The following is an 18781-nucleotide window of genomic DNA, read 5'->3' on the forward strand; positions in this document are numbered from 1 at the left end:
ATTAGGCAATCATTAAGAGTAGACAAAGTGATTGGCAAAAATGATATGAAATGTTTTACCATTGCAACATTTGATGTACAGTCACAGTCACCGTGGTTATCTGAAGCGTGCTATAGAGTTCACAGCTGGTGAAGCCTCATCATGATTGGTTATTCCCCATTATTTGCAACAATATCAATGCGCGTCATCACTATCTTTCCTTTGCGGTACCTCAAACTGTCGGGATTACCATCTGAGACAAACTTTTATGAGTTGATTTTTACTCCTGGCTCAGAGTTTGTCTGGGCAGTGAATTAACATCAAATCTAAACCCCATTTTGACCTGGGAGTTTTTTGTGTGTTTTAAAACAGGTACTTTGTGGATGCAGGCCCTGTTTGTACTTTAGCCAACTCCTTTGTTCTGTTCATTATCATGCCATAGATGTTGTCCTAGGCATGACAATGAAGTCAGAGGAGTTGGGCCAAAGCACTATATAGGCTATACCATAAAGAAAGGTCTCTAATAACCATTATATTTGAATGTAATTGCTATGATGGCTATGTGTCCTAACCTCTACTTATCCTACTTGAATGCTGATAATTGACAACCCCCTCTGCATGTCTCTGTCTGTCACTGTCTCTGCAGTCTCCAGCTGACCAGTGCAAGAAGATCCATGCAGGAGACGAGGTTATTCAGGTCAACCACCAGACAGTGGTGAGTCCAGACTGAATGTTCCACTGTAAAGCACTGAGTACAGCTCTGAGTACTGCACTGTCATTTAGTCCTACAGGATCTCTCTCGGGGTCTGGGGGAAAGACACTCTGTTCAGTCTGGGTCAGGAAAGGTCAGCCATCATGAATGAGAAACGGGTGCTTTCCTAGACTCTGTACTCCTCCAGCCCAGCCTGTCTGGGCACAAAACGCTTTGTCTTTGGAAGCCAAGAACAAGGTGCTTATTTAGTGCTGCCTAGTACCTAATTAGTCCTCAATTAATCATTTAGTATCTGGTAGTTTAGGGGAGTTGTACTCGTAAAAATACAGGGGACTGGTTAGTCATTCATTGATAATGAGCTTTTAGTTCCCAAAGTAACCAAGTTCGTTCAATTAACCCACAGGGGGTTGACAGCAGCGGGCAATCCATTTATTCTGATCTGGGCCGGTATCCACAAAGCCTCTCAGAGTAGGAGTGCTGATCTAGGATCTAGTTTTGCCTTTGAGATCATAATGAATACTATTATATGGACAGATGGGGACCTGATCCTACATCAGCACTAACCCTAACCCTAACCCTGAGACGCTTAGTGGATATGGGTCCTGATCTCACTTTAAACAGCAAAGTTCAGTGGAGGACACAGTCAAATCACTCCTCCATATTCACCAATAGATACCCTATTTATGGTTATTCTACATCAGGGGTTCCCAAACTTTTTCACTCAGCCCCCTTTCTAGCATTGGAGAACATCCCGCGCCCCAAGTCTATTTCTATGGGCACAAGCACTGTTTATGACACAAACTGTTCATAATCCACTCGTTGGCGGAGAGAAAACCATTGTTCTACATCAATGTTATCTACATAAATGTTTTCTCCGCATTCATTCCAATACTATTTTTGCCAGAAGTACACATTTGTTTATCCTCATTGTAATATTTGTTTGGGACTGTGGCCTATTTGCTTTCCCAACATTGTGTGCACCTGTACCATGCTAACTCTGAGCACACATGTACAGTACCTACCCCTAAGCCATAAGACTGCCGAACAGTTAATCAAATGGCTACCCAGACTATTGACATTGACCCCCTTCTTTTTGCACTGACACACTCACTTGACCCTACCCACACACTCACACATACTATACTGACACTCCAACACACACACACATACACGCACACACACACACACACACACACACACACACACACACACACACACACACACACACATTACACATGGACACACTTTCACACTCACACGCTGCTGCTACTCTGTTTATTATCTATCATGATTGCCTAGTCATTTTTACCCCTACCTACATGTACATATCACCTCAATTATCTCAACTACCTCATACACATTGACTCAGTACCGGGGCTCCTTGTATATATCCTCGTTATTGTTACTTTATTGTGTTAATATTTATTCAGACCCCTTCACTTTTTCTACATTTTGTTACGTTACAGCCTTATTCTAAAATTGATTAAATAAAACTGTTCCTCCACACAATACCCATAATGACAAAGCGAAAACAGGTTTTCAGAATTTCTTACTAATTAATAGAAAAATATAACATCAAAACCTTATTTACATAAGTATTCAGACCCTTTGTTATGAGACTCGGAATTGAGCTCAGGTGCGTCCTGTTTCCATTGATCATCCTTGAGGTGTTTCTACAACTTGATTGGAGTCAACCTGTGGTAAATTCAATTGATTGTACATTATTTGGAAAGGCACACACCTGTCTATATACGTTTCCACAGTTAACAGTGCATGTTAGAGCAAAAACCAAGCCATGAGGTGGAAGGAATTGTCCGTAGAGAGGCCAGAGGCCTCCATCATTCTTATATCAAAGTTTTGAACCACTAAGGTCAGGGAGGTGACAAAGAATCCGATGGTCACTGACAGAGCTCCAGAGTTCCTCTTTGGAGATGGGAGAACCTTCTAGAACAGGGGTCCCCAAACTTTTTCCTGTGAGGGCCACATAACTTTTCCCTTCTCTGATGGGGGGCCGGTGTCAGTTTGTAACAGAAAAAGTGTGACGATCGTAGGGGAGCTTAAAAAATGTATTGTTTTCCAGAAAGCCACACATAACCAAATAACCCTTTCCAGGTTCTTTACAGAAAAAAAGTCAGGAAACAAATAATAACACTATTAATGAAATAAATAATAACTAAATAACCCTCTCTGAGTTCTTCACAGAAAAAACAGGAAATAAATAATAACTAAATAACTCTCTCTGGGTTCTTCATAGAAAAAAAATCCATGGAACATTAACTTTCTGTCGTGCCATGCACAATCTTAACAGATAAAAGTTCAGCTCAGTTGTCAGAGCAGAATCTCTCTGACACATATGAGCAGTCTCTTAAAGTTCTTGTGTTCCTTCCTTATAATCCTTTTGTAGGTTCCAGTAGGCTTGTAGACACCGCTGTTTGCAGCTCTCTCTCATCAACTTCCCTGTGAAAACCACAAAAGAAGCAGGTTGAGAAACTGAACTAAGTGATACAGCACCTACACAGCACAATACATTTCACTACCAGTATGGTTGTAAAGATGGATTTTATCCCAGTAGATTTTATTATGATTATATTTGTTTATGCTCAGAATGACTCATTCAAGTCAGAAAAGTGAGCTTACCTATGTATGTTCATCAGTGTGAACTGTGGGCCTGCATCTGGCTGGTGAGAAGTTGAATATCAGGTTCCATTCTAGTTACAGCCAGTCTCAAGCACTGATGCAAATGTTCATCTGTCAATCTTGATCTCATCGGGGTTTTCAGCAGTTTCATGCGAGAAAAGGTTTTCTCGCAGATATACGTGCTGCCAAAAACTGTGGACATTTTCATTGCGTGTTTTTTGATGTTTGGATATGTGTCGTTTGGGAGGGCGGCATAGAAGTCAATGAGACTGTTGGGCTTGAATGCGTCTTTCAGAACATCACAGTTCTGTAACTCAGCCAACTCAAACTGATATGAAGGCTGGGCTTCATCGATGTCGGCAACAAAGGGGTTCTGAAAAAGACGGATTTCTTTTGCATGAACATGTAGTTCACTGAATCGCACACCGAACTCCGCCTTCAGCATTTCCAGTGCTTCCACGCACTTTTCAGCTGGGAACGGGACAACTGGGCATATACATTACTCCCGATTTCTTCAACGCGTCTGGTGATTGTACTCGCCGACAGACTTACGGCATTAAATGCATCTTTCTTCTCGGGACACACCTCCTCCGCGACAGCATCCATACATTTCTTAACAAACTCTCCGTCAGTGAAAGGCTTACCGCTTCTTGCTATCAGTTTAGCAACCCGAAAGCTGGCCCGAACGGATGCCTGGTTCAGCTGAGCTTGGCGTACAAATGTATTCTGCTGAGATAGTAGTCCACTTTTTAGCTTTGAGAGTTTGTCTGCTCGTATTTGGCCTTGCAAGCTATCGTACTTGTCTTTGTGACGGGATTCATAGTGTCGGCGAAGATTGTATTCTTTGAATACCGCCACCGTCTCTTGACAGATGAGACAAACAGCCTTTTCTTTGCATTGAACAAAAAAAAAATCGTTTGTCCACTGCAGGTTAAATACCCCGCATTCTGAATCAATTTTTCTCTTACCTAACCTTTTCGCCATTATTCCGTTCTCTCTTTGACAGGGCCGGGCCTAGGATTTTTTTTTTGGAGGCCAAATAGGAAAAAAAATCGATAGCGTCTCTGGTATTGTTCAGAGGGCCGGGCCAAATGTGCTGACGGGCCGTATCCGGCCCGCGGGCCGTAGTTTGGTGACCACTGTTCTAGAAGGACAACCATCTCTGCAGCACTCTACCAATCAGGCCTTTATGGCCAGATGGAAGCCACTCCTCAGTAAAAGGCACATGACAGCTCGCTTGGAGTTTGCCAAAAGGCACCTAAAGGGCTCTCAGACTATGAGAAACAAGATTCTCTGGTCTGATGAAACCAACATGTACTCTTTGGCCTGAATGTCAAGCGTCACGTCTGGAGGAAACCAGGCAACTCTCCTCACCTGGCCAGTACCATCCCTACGGTGAAGCATGGTGGTGGTAGCATCATGCTGTGGAGATGTTTTTCATCGGCAGGGACAGGGAGACTAGTCAGGATCGAGGGAAAGATGAACTGAGCAATGTACAGAGAGATCCTTGATGAAAACCTGCTCCAGAGAGCTCAGGACCTCAGACTAGGGCTAAGGTTCACCTTCCAACGGGACAACGACCATAAGTACACAGCCAAGACAACACAGGAGTGGCTTCGCGACAAGACTCTGAATGTCCTTGAGTGGCCCAGCCAGAGCCCGGACTTGACCCCGATCAAGCATCTCTGGAGAGACCTGAAAATAACGTTGAAGTTGGAAGTTTACATACACCTTAGCCAAATACATTTAAACTCAGTTTTTCACAATTCCTGACATTTAATCCTAGTAAAAGGTCCCTGTCTGAAGTCAGTTAGGATCACCACTTTATTTTAAGAATGTGAAATGTCAGAATAATAGTAGAGTGAATGATTTATTTCAGCTTTTATTTATTTCATGACATTCCCAGTGGGTCAGAAGTTTACATACACTCAATTAGTATTTGGTAGCATTGCCTTTAAATTGTTTACCTTGAGTCAAACATTTTGGGTAGCCTTCCACAAGCTCCCCACAATAAGTTGGGTGAATTTTGGCCCATTCCTCCTGACAGAGCTGGTGTAACTGAGTCAGGTTTGTAGGCCTCCTTGCTCGCATGTGCTTTTTCAGTTCTGCCCACAAATTTTCTACGGGATTGAGGTCAGGGCTTTGTGATGGCCACTTCAATACCTTGACTTTGTTGTCCTTAAGCCATTTTGCCACAACTTTTGAAATATGCTTGGAGTCAGTGTCCATTTGGAATACCCATTTGCGACCAAGCTTTAACTTCCTGACTGATGTCTTGAGATGTTGCTTCAATATATCCACATAATCTTCCTGCCTCATGATGCCATCTATTTTGTGAAGTGCACCAGTCCCTCCTACAGCAAAGCACCCCCACAACATGATGCTGCCACCCCCGTGCTTCACGTTTAGGATGGTATTCTTCGGCTTGCAAGCCTCCCCCTTTTTCCTCCATACATAATGATGGTAATTTTGACCAAACAGTTATATTTTTGTTTCATCAGGCCAGAGGACATTTCTCCAAAAGTACGATCTTTGTCCCCATGTGCAGTTGCAAACTGTATTCTGGCTTTTTTATGGTGGTTTTGTAGCAGTGGCTTCTTCCTTGCTGAGTGGCCTTTCAGGTTATGTCGACATAGGGCTCATTTTACTGTGGATACAGATACTTTTGTACCTGTTTCCTCCAGCATTTTCACAAGGTCCTTTGCTGTTGTTCTGTGATTGATTTGCACTTTTCGCACCATAGTACGTTCATCTCTAGGAGACAGAACGCGTCTCCTTCCTGAGTGGTATGACGGCTGCGTGGTCCCATGGTGTTTATACTTGCGTACCATTGTTTGTACAGATGAATGTGGTACCTTGGAAATTGCTCCCAAGGATGAACCAGACTTGTGGAGGTCTACAATTTCTTTTTTGATGTCTTGGCTGATTTCTTTTTTAAATTGTATTTCTTTTTTTACCCCCTTTTCTCCCCAATTTCGTGGTATCCATTTGTTAGTAGTTACTATCTTGTCTCATCGCTATAACTCCCGTACGGGCTCAGGAGAGACGAAGGTCGAAAGCCATGCATCCTCCGAAATACAACCCAACCAAGCTGCACTGCTTCTTTTTATTTTATTTTATTTTTTATTTCACCTTTATTTAACCAGGTAGGCTAGTTGAGAACAAGTTCTCATTTGCAACTGCGACCTGGCCAAGATAAATCATAGCAGTGTGAACAGACAACACAGAGTTACACATGGAGTAAACAATTAACAAGTCAATAACACAGTAGAGAAAAAAAAGAAAAAAGGGGGGGAGTCTATATACAATGTGTGCAAAAGGCATGAGGTAGGCGAATAATTACAATTTTGCAGATTAACACTGGAGTGATAAATGATCAGATTGTCATGTACAGGTAGAGATATTGGTGTGCAAAAGAGCAGAAAAGTAAATAAATAAAACAGTATGGGGATGAGGTAGGTGAAAATGGGTGGGCTATTTACCAATAGACTATGTACAGCTGCAGCGATCGGTTAGCTGCTCAGATAGCTGATGTTTGAAGTTGGTGAGGGAGATAAAAGTCTCCAACTTCAGCGATTTTTGCAATTCGTTCCAGTCACAGGCAGCAGAGTACTGGAACGAAAGGCGGCCAAATGAGGTGTTGGCTTTAGGGATGATCAATGATATACACCTGCTAGAGCGCGTGCTACGGATGGGTGTTGCCATCGTGACCAGTGAACTGAGATAAGGCGGAGCTTTACCTAGCATGGACTTGTAGATGACCTGGAGCCAGTGGGTCTGGCGACGAATATGTAGCGAGGGCCAGCCAACTAGAGCATACAAGTCGCAGTGTGGGTGGTATAAGGTGCTTTAGTGACAAAACGGATGGCACTGTGATAGACTGCATCCAGTTTGCTGAGTAGAGTGTTGGAAGCCATTTTGTAGATGACATCGCCGAAGTCGAGGATCGGTAGGATAGTCAGTTTTACTAGGGTAAGCTTGGCGGCGTGAGTGAAGGAGGCTTTGTTGCGGAATAGAAAGCCGACTCTTGATTTGATTTTCGATTGGAAATGTTTGATATGAGTCTGGAAGGGGAGTTTGCAGTCTAGCCAGACACCTAGGTACTTATAGATGTCCACATATTCAAGGTCGGAACCATCCAGGGTGGTGATGCTGGTCGGGCATGCGGGTGCAGGCAGCGATCGGTTGAAAAGCATGCATTTGGTTTTACTAGCGTTTAAGAGCAGTTGGAGGCCACGGAAGGAGTGTTGTATGGCATTGAAGCTCGTTTGGAGGTTAGATAGCACAGTGTCCAATGACGGGCCGAAAGTATATATAATGGTGTCGTCTGCGTAGAGGTGAATCAGGGAATCGCCCGCAGCAAGAGCAACATCATTGATATATACAGAGAAAAGAGTCGGCCCGAGAATTGAACCCTGTGGCACCCCCATAGAGACTGCCAGAGGACCGGACAGCATGCCCTCCGATTTGACACACTGAACTCTGTCTGCAAAGTAATTGGTGAACCAGGCAAGGCAGTCATCTGAAAAACCGAGGCTACTGAGTCTGCCGATAAGAATATGGTGATTGACAGAGTCGAAGGCCTTGGCAAGGTCGATGAAGACGGCTGCACAGTACTGTCTTTTATCGATGGCGGTTATGATATTGTTTAGTACCTTGAGTGTGGCTGAGGTGCACCCGTGACCGGCTCGGAAACCAGATTGCACAGCGGAGAAGGTACGGTGGGATTCGAGATGGTCAGTGACCTGTTTGTCTACTTGGCTTTCGAAGACCTTAGATAGGCAGGGCAGGATGGATATAGGTCTGTAACAGTTTGGGTCCAGGGTGTCTCCCCTTTGAAGAGGGGGATGACTGCGGCAGCTTTCCAATCCTTGGGGATCTCGGACGATATGAAAGAGAGGTTGAACAGGCTGGTAATAGGGGTTGCGACAATGGCGGCGGATAGTTTCAGAAATAGTCAAGCCCAGCTGATTTGTCAAGCCCAGCTGATTTGTACGGGTCCAGGTTTTGGAGCTCTTTCAGAACATCTGCTATCTGGATTTGGGTAAAGGAGAACCTGGAGAGGCTTGGGCGAGGAGCTGCGGGGGGGGGGCGGAGCTGTTGGCCGAGGTTGAAGAAGCCAGGCGGAAGGCATGGCCAGCCGTTGAGAAATGCTTATTGAAGTTTTCGATAATCATGGATTTATCGGTGGTGACCGTGTTACCTAGCCTCAGTGCAGTGGGCAGCTGGGAGAAGGTGCTCTTGTTCTCCATGGACTTCACAGTGTCCCAGAACTTTTTGGAGTTGGAGCTACAGGATGCAAACCTCTGCCTGAAGAAGCTGGCCTTGGCTTTCCAGACTGACTGCGTGTATTGGTTCCTGACTTCCCTGAACAGTTGCATATCACGGGGACTATTCGATGCTATTGCAGTCCGCCACAGGATGTTTTTGTGCTGGTCGAGGGCAGTCAGGTCTGGAGTGAACACAGTTCGCATCCAACCCGGAAGCTTGCCGCACCAATGTGTCGGAAACACCATGCACCTGGCGACCTGGTTAGCGTGCACTGTGCCTGCCACAGGAGTCGCTAGTGCGCGATGAGACAAGGATATCCCCACCGGCCAAACCCTCCCTAACCCGGACGATGCTAGGGCAGTTGTGCGTCGCCCCACGGACCTCCCGGTCTCAGCCGGCTGCGACAGAGCCTGGGCGCGAACCCAGAGTCTCTGGTGGCACAGCTAGCACTGCGATGCAGTGCTTGGCTGATTTCTTTTGATTTACCCATGATGTCAAGCAAAGAGGTACTGAGTTTGAAGGTAGGCCTCGAAGTCCATCCCCAGGTACAAGTCCAATTGACTCAAATTATGTCAATTAGCCTCTCAGAAGCTTCTAAAGCCATGACATCATTTTCTGGAATTTTCCAAGCTGTTTAAAGGCACAGTCAACTTAGTGTATGTAAACTTCTGATCCACTGGAATTGTGATACAGTGAGTTATAAGTGAAATAATCTGTCTGTAAACAATTGTTGGAAAAATTATTTGTGTCATGCACAAAGTAGATGTCCTAACCGACTTGCCAAAACTATAGTTTGTTAACAGTAAATTTGTGGATTGGTTGAAAAATGAGTTTTAATGACTCCAACCTAAGTGTATGTAAACTTCTGACTTCAACTGTAGCTGTGCAGCGACGCTCCCCATCCAACCTAACAGAGCTTGAGCAGAAGAATGGGAGAAACTCTCCAAATATAGGTGTGCAAAGCCTGTAGCTTCATACCCAAGAAGACTCAACGCTGTAATCACTGGCAAAGGTGCTTCAACAAAGTACTGAGTAAAGGGTCTGAATAATTATGTAAATGTGATAAAGTTTTTTATTTTTTAATACATTTGCAATCATTTAAAAACAGCTACTATAATCAATGGACTGGGAGGACTGTGGTTATTGCTGTAAATGATTTAGGTTTGTGTCACCATGGTGGATGCATTAATCAGGTCACTTGTGATGTTGTCGTACTGAGCAGGGGCAGTGTCCTAGCTCGGTAGGGGACAATTTATAGTAGGCCTAATTTCACATTTGTGATGTATATTTAAAGAAAAAGGGCACTATAGCTCCTCCTGCCCAAACAAAGACATACTAACAAGGTGTGGTTGCAGTAGCCTGTCTTACTGCAGAATACAAAACAACTAGTTTACCAATCAACCAATCACAGAGATTACACATTTTATGACATGATGCTGTGTTCAGAAACATGAGACAGTGGATGTGCCAATTAACTGTCATATGCCTGGGTGAACCTCCAATAGAAGGTTGCAACTGACACACCAGGGGGCCAGAGACTAGCTAGCTTATTACATGCTAGTGTGATCTGCCACTGCAGTTTCCAGTAAGCACAGAAGCTGATGTGAACACAGAGACAGTGTCTCGGACAAACAGAAATGCGTGTGTGTGTGTGTAGAGGGATCTGTTGGTCTTTTTATAGTTTGACTATGTCGCCATGCCAGTCCCTGAGTTGAATAATGTAACCTGTTTACAGATAAGTTACATTATTAACATTGGCACTCTACAGTGCACGGGGGAGTTGAGGGGAACTGAACAAAGGAAAGAGGAAGAGAGAGAGGTGCTCTGCTCAGCGTAGCATAGAGAGCGAGGGAGGAAGGGAGAGAGGGAGGGAGGGGAACGTGACCTGCTTTCTCTGCTCCCCTGCCTCTACTGGAGCCTGCCTGGGAGCACACTGCCATCAGCAGAACCAAGCTCACTGTAGCACAGCTGCACACTGTCTGTCTGCTGCGGGACAGAGCCCAGTTGAGCATGGTGCTGATGCTTTGTGACGCATTATAGGTCGGCACGAGGTGCAACACAATCTGTTAAACGTTGTATCACGTTGTATAACGTTGTAACAACAGGACAGAATTCTGAAAATTGTTATGTTCAGTCAAGAAAGGAAATAATGTGAACAATATTTTGTCTGCATTGTATGAACCCTTCCCAGCACATACTGTTTAGCTAACAGTTTTTGTGCCAGACGCCATTATTTTCCAAGCACTGTAATTTGTGGGAATGGACTGTAGGGTATTGGAATGATAGTGCAGTTGTTTTCATTGTCATTATCTCCGGCGTCATTATCTCAGACATGGTTGGTAGAGAAGCTGTTCAAAACTACAGTAACTAGCTACGACAATTTACTAGTTCATGATTGGTTGAGTATTTCATCAGCCTTACTGAGTGTGTTGTATTGTCTCTCTCCACTGTGGCATATTTGTGCAGGTGGGCTGGCAGCTGAAGAACCTGGTGAACGCCCTCAGAGAAGACCCCAACGGAGTCATCCTCACGCTGAAGAAGAGACCTCAGAACACTCTCACGTCTGCCCCTGCCCTGCTCAAGAATGTACGGTGGAAACCCCTTGCACTCCAGGTAATTGTGTTATGATGTGATATTGAGAATGAGGTTCCTATATGTGTTTGGATATCTGTTTAGGATTCCTTCGGTAGATACGAATATCGTTTTTTCACCAATTCACCTGGGAGCTGTGTAATTTGAGCGATAAGAAACATAGCTGGCTTAGTAGTTCCTTATGGGGGCTGCATTGTGAATAGATGAGATTATGATACATGATGAATTTAAGGGTAATTATCTGCAAGTTGTACCCCATACCTGGCCACCCTTTAATTGAATTCTAATGGATTATGTGGAGCATCAGTGAATGGAGTTAGTGAATCTATTGTGCTGCTCAGTGTGGATGGAGTGCAGACAGTACAGTATGTGGGACTGGCTGGGGGAAACAGGGACTGCCTGAGGAGGAGGAACAAAGACAGAACACTAGCCGGGGAGGATGATGGTTAGAGGGGGGTTGGGGGTTTACATCATAACTGCCTGGATGTTTTTTTCTACGGGAGCCCTGGACTGCGTGAGAGCTATTTTTAGCTCTGCACTAAGCTCACTCATTTTCATGCTGCATGGGTTGCCTTGATGACGCCCAGGAACGTTTCTGTGGTTACGTGTCTTTGGCATCTGCAGTGAAATCAGTTAATGTGTTCAGATAATCAGCACCTTATCCTCATGTCTCAACATGTGAAGCCAGAATGGTTGCTTCTGTATGGGGTGTGTAGATAAGCACTGAAGTATCAAGGCACAAGGCGAGACCCAAATGCAGACACAGGAGGCAGATGGTTGGGGTCTTACAATGTTTATTAATCCAAAGGGACAGGCAAAAGGTCAAAACCAGATCAGAGTCAAAGAGGTACAGAGTGCCAGACAGGCTCGTGGTCAAGGCAGGCAGAATGGTCAGGCAGGTGGGTACAGAGTCCAGAAACAGGCAAGGCTCAAAACCAGGAGGACTAGAAAAAGGAGGATGCAAAAAGCAGGCGAATGGGGAAAACCGCTGGTTGACTTGGAAACATACAAGACGAACTGCCACAGAGAGACAGGAAACACAGGGATAAATACACTGGTGAAAATAAGCGACACCTGGATGGGGTGGAGACAATCACAAGGACAGGTGAAACAGATCAGGGCGTGACAGAAGTCATGTCAGGGAAATAATTATGTATTGATTATTTGGCACGGTGGCATGTTTTTCAGTTAGAAATAAACAGGGTTCTGCTTGAGTTATGCTTAATTATTGTGTCTGAAAAGAATTGGAGAAAGAAAAGAGTATTGGATTCCTCTTCTTTCTTTTTTTTTGCCATAATTTTGGGGATTCTCATGAACTTTTATCAATAGAAAGGTCCTTTGAAGGAACTATTGTTGACATATTTTTGACCTTTGTATATTAAAGCATAATTGAGGAATAAATGATTTAAGTTGGAATATTTTGGACATTTTGGCCTTACCCATGCCTCCTTTAGTACTCCATAATGTTTCATCTGTAGGTGCTACAAGCAAAAGTTGGTGTCATATGAAGCTTTACTGCTTGCTCTGTAATATGAGTAGTATTTTCATTTTTACAACACATTTACATTTATTAATATTGAAAAATATAAAAATGGATATTGAAAAATATAAACATGGATATTGAAAAATATAAACATGTGCAATGCCTTCAGAAAGTATTTACACCCCTTGACTTTTTCCACATATAGTTGTGTTACAGCCTGATTCAAAAATGTTTTTAAATTGAGATTTTGGGTCACTGGTCTACACACAATACCCCATAATGTCAAAATTAAATGATGTTTTTAGACATTTTTACAAATTAATTAAAAATTAAACGCTGAAATGTCTAGAGTCAATAAGTATTTAGCCCCTTCAGGGCAAGCCTAAATAAGTTCAGGAGTAAAAATGTGCTTAACAAATCACATAGGTTGCATGGACTAACTCCGAGTGCAATAATAATGTGTAACATGATTTATGAGTGACTATCTCATCTCTGTACTCCACACAATTATCTGTAAGGTCCCTCAGTCGAGCAGTGAATTTCAAACACAGATTCAACCTCAAAGACCAGGGAGGATTTCCAATGCCTCGCAAAGAAGGGCACGTATTGGTAGATGGGTAAAAAAAAGCATATTGATTATCCTTTGAGCATGGGAAAGTTATTAATTACACTTTGGATGGTGTATCAATATACCCAGTCACTACAAAGATACAGGCCTTCTTCCTAACTCAGTTGCCGGAGAGGAAGGAATCTGCTCTGGAATTTCACCAGGCCAATGGTGACTTTAAAACAGTTACAGAGTTTAATGGCTGTGATAGGAGAAACTTAGTATGGATCAGTGGCTATTTTAGCATGTAAATCTGGGTGGGGCAAGAAATAAATAAAGTGTGATGCATGCCAGCAAAGCCACTACACAACACTAAACAATACATGAATTGCACTATAACGGTGACAAACGGTACCCACAAACTGTTAGGGCCTACATAAAGCTGTCCTGAAAAAAGTCACAACATTTTACTGCCTTTAAAAAAACATACAGTTGCTGATATGGCTGACTTGCTTAAACACATGTGGTTTCTAATGACAATTGAGATGTACAAACTATGGCATAAGGGGACGACAAGTGGATAAGAGGCCATCTGTAATTTCGATTAAGACATTAATGTGCGAGCTAGGACGGACGTAGTCAATAGCACTTTTGAAATATATGGTGACAGAATTCAGAACATGGGCTATTCTTATAGTGTTCCCCCCGTACACCAAGTCAGAACCGTAGGAAAAATAAAGGGGGCATATAAGCAGACAATGAAAGCTCTTACAATATTCAATGATTACATTTCATAAACAGCTTACAGGCTACATGTGCACCACCAAGTCAGAACAGTAGGTGAAATTAGAGGGGTAAATAGACCAAATTATTAGGGTGAGGCACATGGGCTACTAAATATTACTACACAACATACACTTAGTATGACTTTCTTAGCTCCAGTAGACATATCTCCCTGGCATATTACATAATTTATGCAGCAGCGTACAATAGATTTTTGAACTCACCTTGTTGTGCTGTGCTCACTTGAACAGGAAGGTGGCGCGGAGGCCCTTTGTGGGAACATTTTGTGAGTCTGGCATTCTCTGGATTTATGGTGCTTTCAAAACAACTGGGAACTCTGAAAAGAAACAAGGTCGAATCCAGTCGGAGCTCGTTTATTCCCGATTTCCCAGTTGTCTTGAACTCGCTGAAGTCAAGTTTTTGCAGTTCCGAGTTAACAGTTGTTTTGAGCACCGCACAAATCATGCTTCATTGACAGCATGGCCAATGTTGAATGTTTATCATTTTAAACTTGGAAAAGAGCTCCTTAATCCCAGATTTGGGACCACACATCCACTGTCACGGATTCCGTCTAAACCATTTTTTGTTGAATTTGCGATTTCTAACTTGTTGTGACCTTGAGCCTTTTTGGATGGACACTTCTAATGTAACTCTATGGCAGCACCAAAGGGGCTTGAATTTTCGAGGTCTAACCATAGACTTGGCGGTGACATAGTGTCCCCATGAGTGACAGAACACTGAGCCAATCATGGTGCAACGCTACGTATTTTCTGCTGGCTTGCCCCACCACCACAGAAAGCACTGAGCTGGGTTGAAACACCTGCATTTTCAGCTGCCTTACTCAAGTAAACAAAAAAGAGACCATGTTTGCATGTGGCTTTATTTACTCAATGATATATATATATTTTATTAACATTGTTTGCAAACTGATATGTGACACATATTAATGCCAAAACAACATGCAAAACACGCAAAAAATGTGGGGCTCAAAACAGGTGGTCCTGCCCTGAATGACGTGTCGCCACTGGGATGGATCAAAAACATTGTAGTTACTTCACAATCCTAACCTAATTTACAGAGTGAAAAGAAGAAAGCGTGCACACAATACAAATAGTCCAAAACCTGCATCCTGTTTTTTAATTTGACCTTTATTTACCAGGCAAGTCAGTTAAGAACAAATTCTTATTTTCAATGACGGCCTGGGAACAGTGGGTTAACTGCCTGTTCAGGGGCAGAACGACAGATTTGTACCTTGTCAGCTCGGGGGTTTGAACTCGCAACCTTCCGGTTACTAGTCCAACGCTCTAACCACTAGGCTACCCTGCAACAAAGAACTAAATTACAAGTGCAAAAAATGTATGAAAGAACTTAACGTTATGTCCTGAATACAAAGCTTTGGGGAAAATCCAATGTTTGGGGCAAATCCAAAACAACATATCACTGAGTACCACTCTTCATATTTTCAAGCATGGTGGTGGCTGTATCATGTTATGGGTATGCTTGTCATCGGACTAGGGAGTTTTTTGGGATAAAAATAAATGCAATAGAGCTAAGCACAGGCAAAATCCTAGAGGAAAACCTGGTTCAGTCTGCTTTCCAGTAGAGGCCAAATATACACTGGAGTTGCTTACCAAGACAACATTGAATGTTCCTGAGTGGCCTAGTTACAGTTTTGACTTAAATCGGCTTGGAAATCTTGAAAAGACGTTATAATGGCTGTCTAGCAATGAACTTAAGAGAGTTTGAAGTATTCTTTTAAGAATAATGTGCAAATATTGTACAATCCAAATGTGCAAAGCTCTTAGAGACTTAACCAGAAAGACTCCCAGCTGTAATCACTGCCAAAGGTGATTCTAAAATTGATTGACTCAGGGGTGTCAATCTGTATTTCATTTTCAATAGATTTGTAAAAAATCTAAAAACATGTTTTCACTTTGTCATTTTGGGGTATTGAGTGTAGATGGGTGAGAAAAAATATAAATTGTATCCACTTTGAATTTAGGCTGTAACACAAAAAAATGTGGAATAAGCCAAGAGGTATGAATACTTTCTGAAGGCACTGAAAGTATAGCATTTTTGATTTGGCTCATTTTTCAATATATTGTTCAACATAATATATGTATGAGCATATCAAAGTTCCAGAGTAGAATCTTTGCTACTTTTAGAGTTATGATCCAATTTGTAAGCATTAGTTTCAAGTTCCTTGGTGTTCACATCACCAACAAACTATCATCCAAGCACACTAAGACAGTTGTGAAGAGGGCACGACAACACCTTTTCCCCCTTAGGAGACTGAAAAGATTAGGTATGGGGCCCCAGATCCTCAAAAAGTTATACAGCTGCATCATCGAGATCATCCTGACCGGTTGCATCACCGCTTGTTATGGTAACTGCTCAGCATCTGACCGTAAGGCGCTACAAAGGGTAGTGAGTACGGCCCAGTACATCACTGGGGCTAAGCTTCCTGCCATCCAGGACCTATATACTAGGCGGTGTCAGAGGAAAGCCCCAAAAAAAGTCATAGTCTGTTTTCTCTGCTACCGCATGGCAAGTGGTACCGGAGCGCCAAGTCTAGGACCAAAAGGCTCCTTAACAGCTTCTACCCCCAAGCCATAAGACTGCTGAACAATTAACCAAATGGTCACCGGATTATTTACATTGACACCCCCATCCCCATTAGTTTTTTACACTGCTGCTACTCGCTGTTTATTATCTATGCATCGTCACTTCACCCCTACCTACATGTAAAAATGACCTCGACTAACCTGAACACCCACACATTTACTCGGTACCGGTACCCCCTATATATAGCCTCACTACTGTTATTTTATTGTGTTACTTTTTATATATTTTTTAACTTTAGTTCATTTGGTAAATATTTTCTTAACTCTTTCTTGAACTGCACTGTTGGTTAAGGGCTTGTAAGTAAGAATTTCACGGTAAGGTATACACGCTGTATTCGGGGCGCATGTGACAAATAAGGTTTGATTTGATTTGATCTGTGATGTCAAACTCCAAATAAGGGCATATACGTCACAGAGTTTGCCCCAGGAGAGCGCACATGCACAGGTGTTACCCATCTCCGCGGCTTTTACCCATCTTCACTGTTGTTGCAGTCACATAACATAATTATATAAAATATTTGCGATTGTTTTGGGTGGAAAAGTTCCTTACTCAAAAAATAGCTCATTTGGCTGTACACTTTCAATAAAACAAAGAATTTGTCCACAATTCAAGGTTTTCTCAATCACTCTTTGACTGATAATTGAGCAGAGCTAGCAGTGCACAAAGACACATCACGAGTCACGTGACCCATTTTTTCAGCTTTCTAGTTTTAGACTACAGGGAAAGAGAGGAGGAGAAGACAAACTCCACCTAATGTATGGAATCACTTGGGATTGTTTTTATTTTAGGTAAACTTCCCCTTTAAGTGGGTTAAAATCTTCCTGGAGAGTGTGTATGGAGGGACATTTCTTTATTCATATAAAAATTCAGATTTATTGAATTCTCCATGTGGTCTATATTAAAAGGCACTTCAATTGAATATAACAGGCTTTTAAAATTCAATATTGGTGCACAATTTCTACTTAAAATATCAAAGGAAGCAAAAGGCACTCATTTTGTGGAACGACCCAACATCTACAGATGAAATATTATGTAGTCTTCAATTAATCCAACTTCAATTAATTATTTCTCATTTATTCTTAAAGAAACAATCCTTCCTCCAAAGGACCCTTCTATGGATAACATTTCTGGAAATTCCCACAATTCATGGTCCTTTTTTTGTTCTAGTTTCGTGAGGAATCAGGCATTGTTGTCTTACAGGTGACACAAACAAATACACACAAAGGTTATCAATCAGCCACAAACACTGTTTGGTTAATGAAGCACCTCAGAGTTAAATGACAGCTTGTCGGGTGGCTGTAGGAGCCATTGACATGTGGTACGAACATTGTTAGGGTGACTTTGTCTCCCAGGACTGTTTATGATGGATGTTTCAGTCAGAAAGAGTCAAACCACGACAGCTCAACACTGCTTGGAGAAAGGGTAGGCATGTTCTATTATTAAATCAACTCTTTACAAATCATATGATGACAGAGAAGCATGTGGAAAATCCAGGTAGTAGAGGACAAATGTAATGTGAGATGAATTTGAAATGAGTCTTCAGTGAACTCCTATCAAGCACACAGTGTTTCAAATCGTGAATAAGTCATTGAAGATTGAACCTAGCCATCTGTTCATCCAGTATACAGCAGTGGTTCCCAAACTGTGGGGCGTGAGGGGTCGGAACTCAGTCTGGCTTTCAACTTACTCTTGAAAGTTGTAGTAGTAGAATGCACAAGGTACAATTTCGAAATTGGGTAGTGCATCATCAGTTTTCCTCTTGTCATGTCAGTCATTGCATACCTTAGAGAGCCATTTATAACTTGTCAGAAATGTCCAGGTCACCTAACCCATGTCAGCTAATGTTTTTTAGCTAGATTTTTTAGCACATAGAACTTAGAACTCTAATAGAACTCTAATGTTTTAGTCACTCAAATATTTGAGTCAAGCTTCCAATTGGCTCATTCATCCCCCCTCCTCTCCCCTGTAACTATTCTTCAGGTTGTTGCTGTAAATGAAAATGTGTTCCCAGTCAACTTACCTGGTTAAATAAGGGTTAAAATAACAATTTAAATGAAAATATCACACAAATACACATTAGACATGGCAAAATGTAAAGAATGCAAGATTTTCTCCACCAACAAGAGGGGTGTGAACAATGCTTGTGCCCATA

The 18781-nt window shown here is 42.5% G+C and overlaps 1 protein-coding gene across 1 annotated transcript in view; it reads left to right on the forward strand.

Moving 5' to 3' along the window:
* LOC115105723 (connector enhancer of kinase suppressor of ras 2-like) overlaps nt 1–18781 on the forward strand; it is a 77646-nt gene that overhangs the window by 25004 nt on the left and 33861 nt on the right. Inside the window, exons 8-9 of the mRNA XM_029628043.2 lie at nt 626–694; nt 11066–11212. Of these exons, the coding sequence (XP_029483903.1) occupies nt 626–694; nt 11066–11212 (216 nt within the window). The remainder of the gene's footprint in view (nt 1–625; nt 695–11065; nt 11213–18781) is intronic.

Source organism: Oncorhynchus nerka, linkage group LG22 (assembly GCF_034236695.1).
Source record: "Oncorhynchus nerka isolate Pitt River linkage group LG22, Oner_Uvic_2.0, whole genome shotgun sequence".
In the NCBI taxonomy this organism is placed as follows: Eukaryota; Metazoa; Chordata; class Actinopteri; order Salmoniformes; family Salmonidae; genus Oncorhynchus; species Oncorhynchus nerka.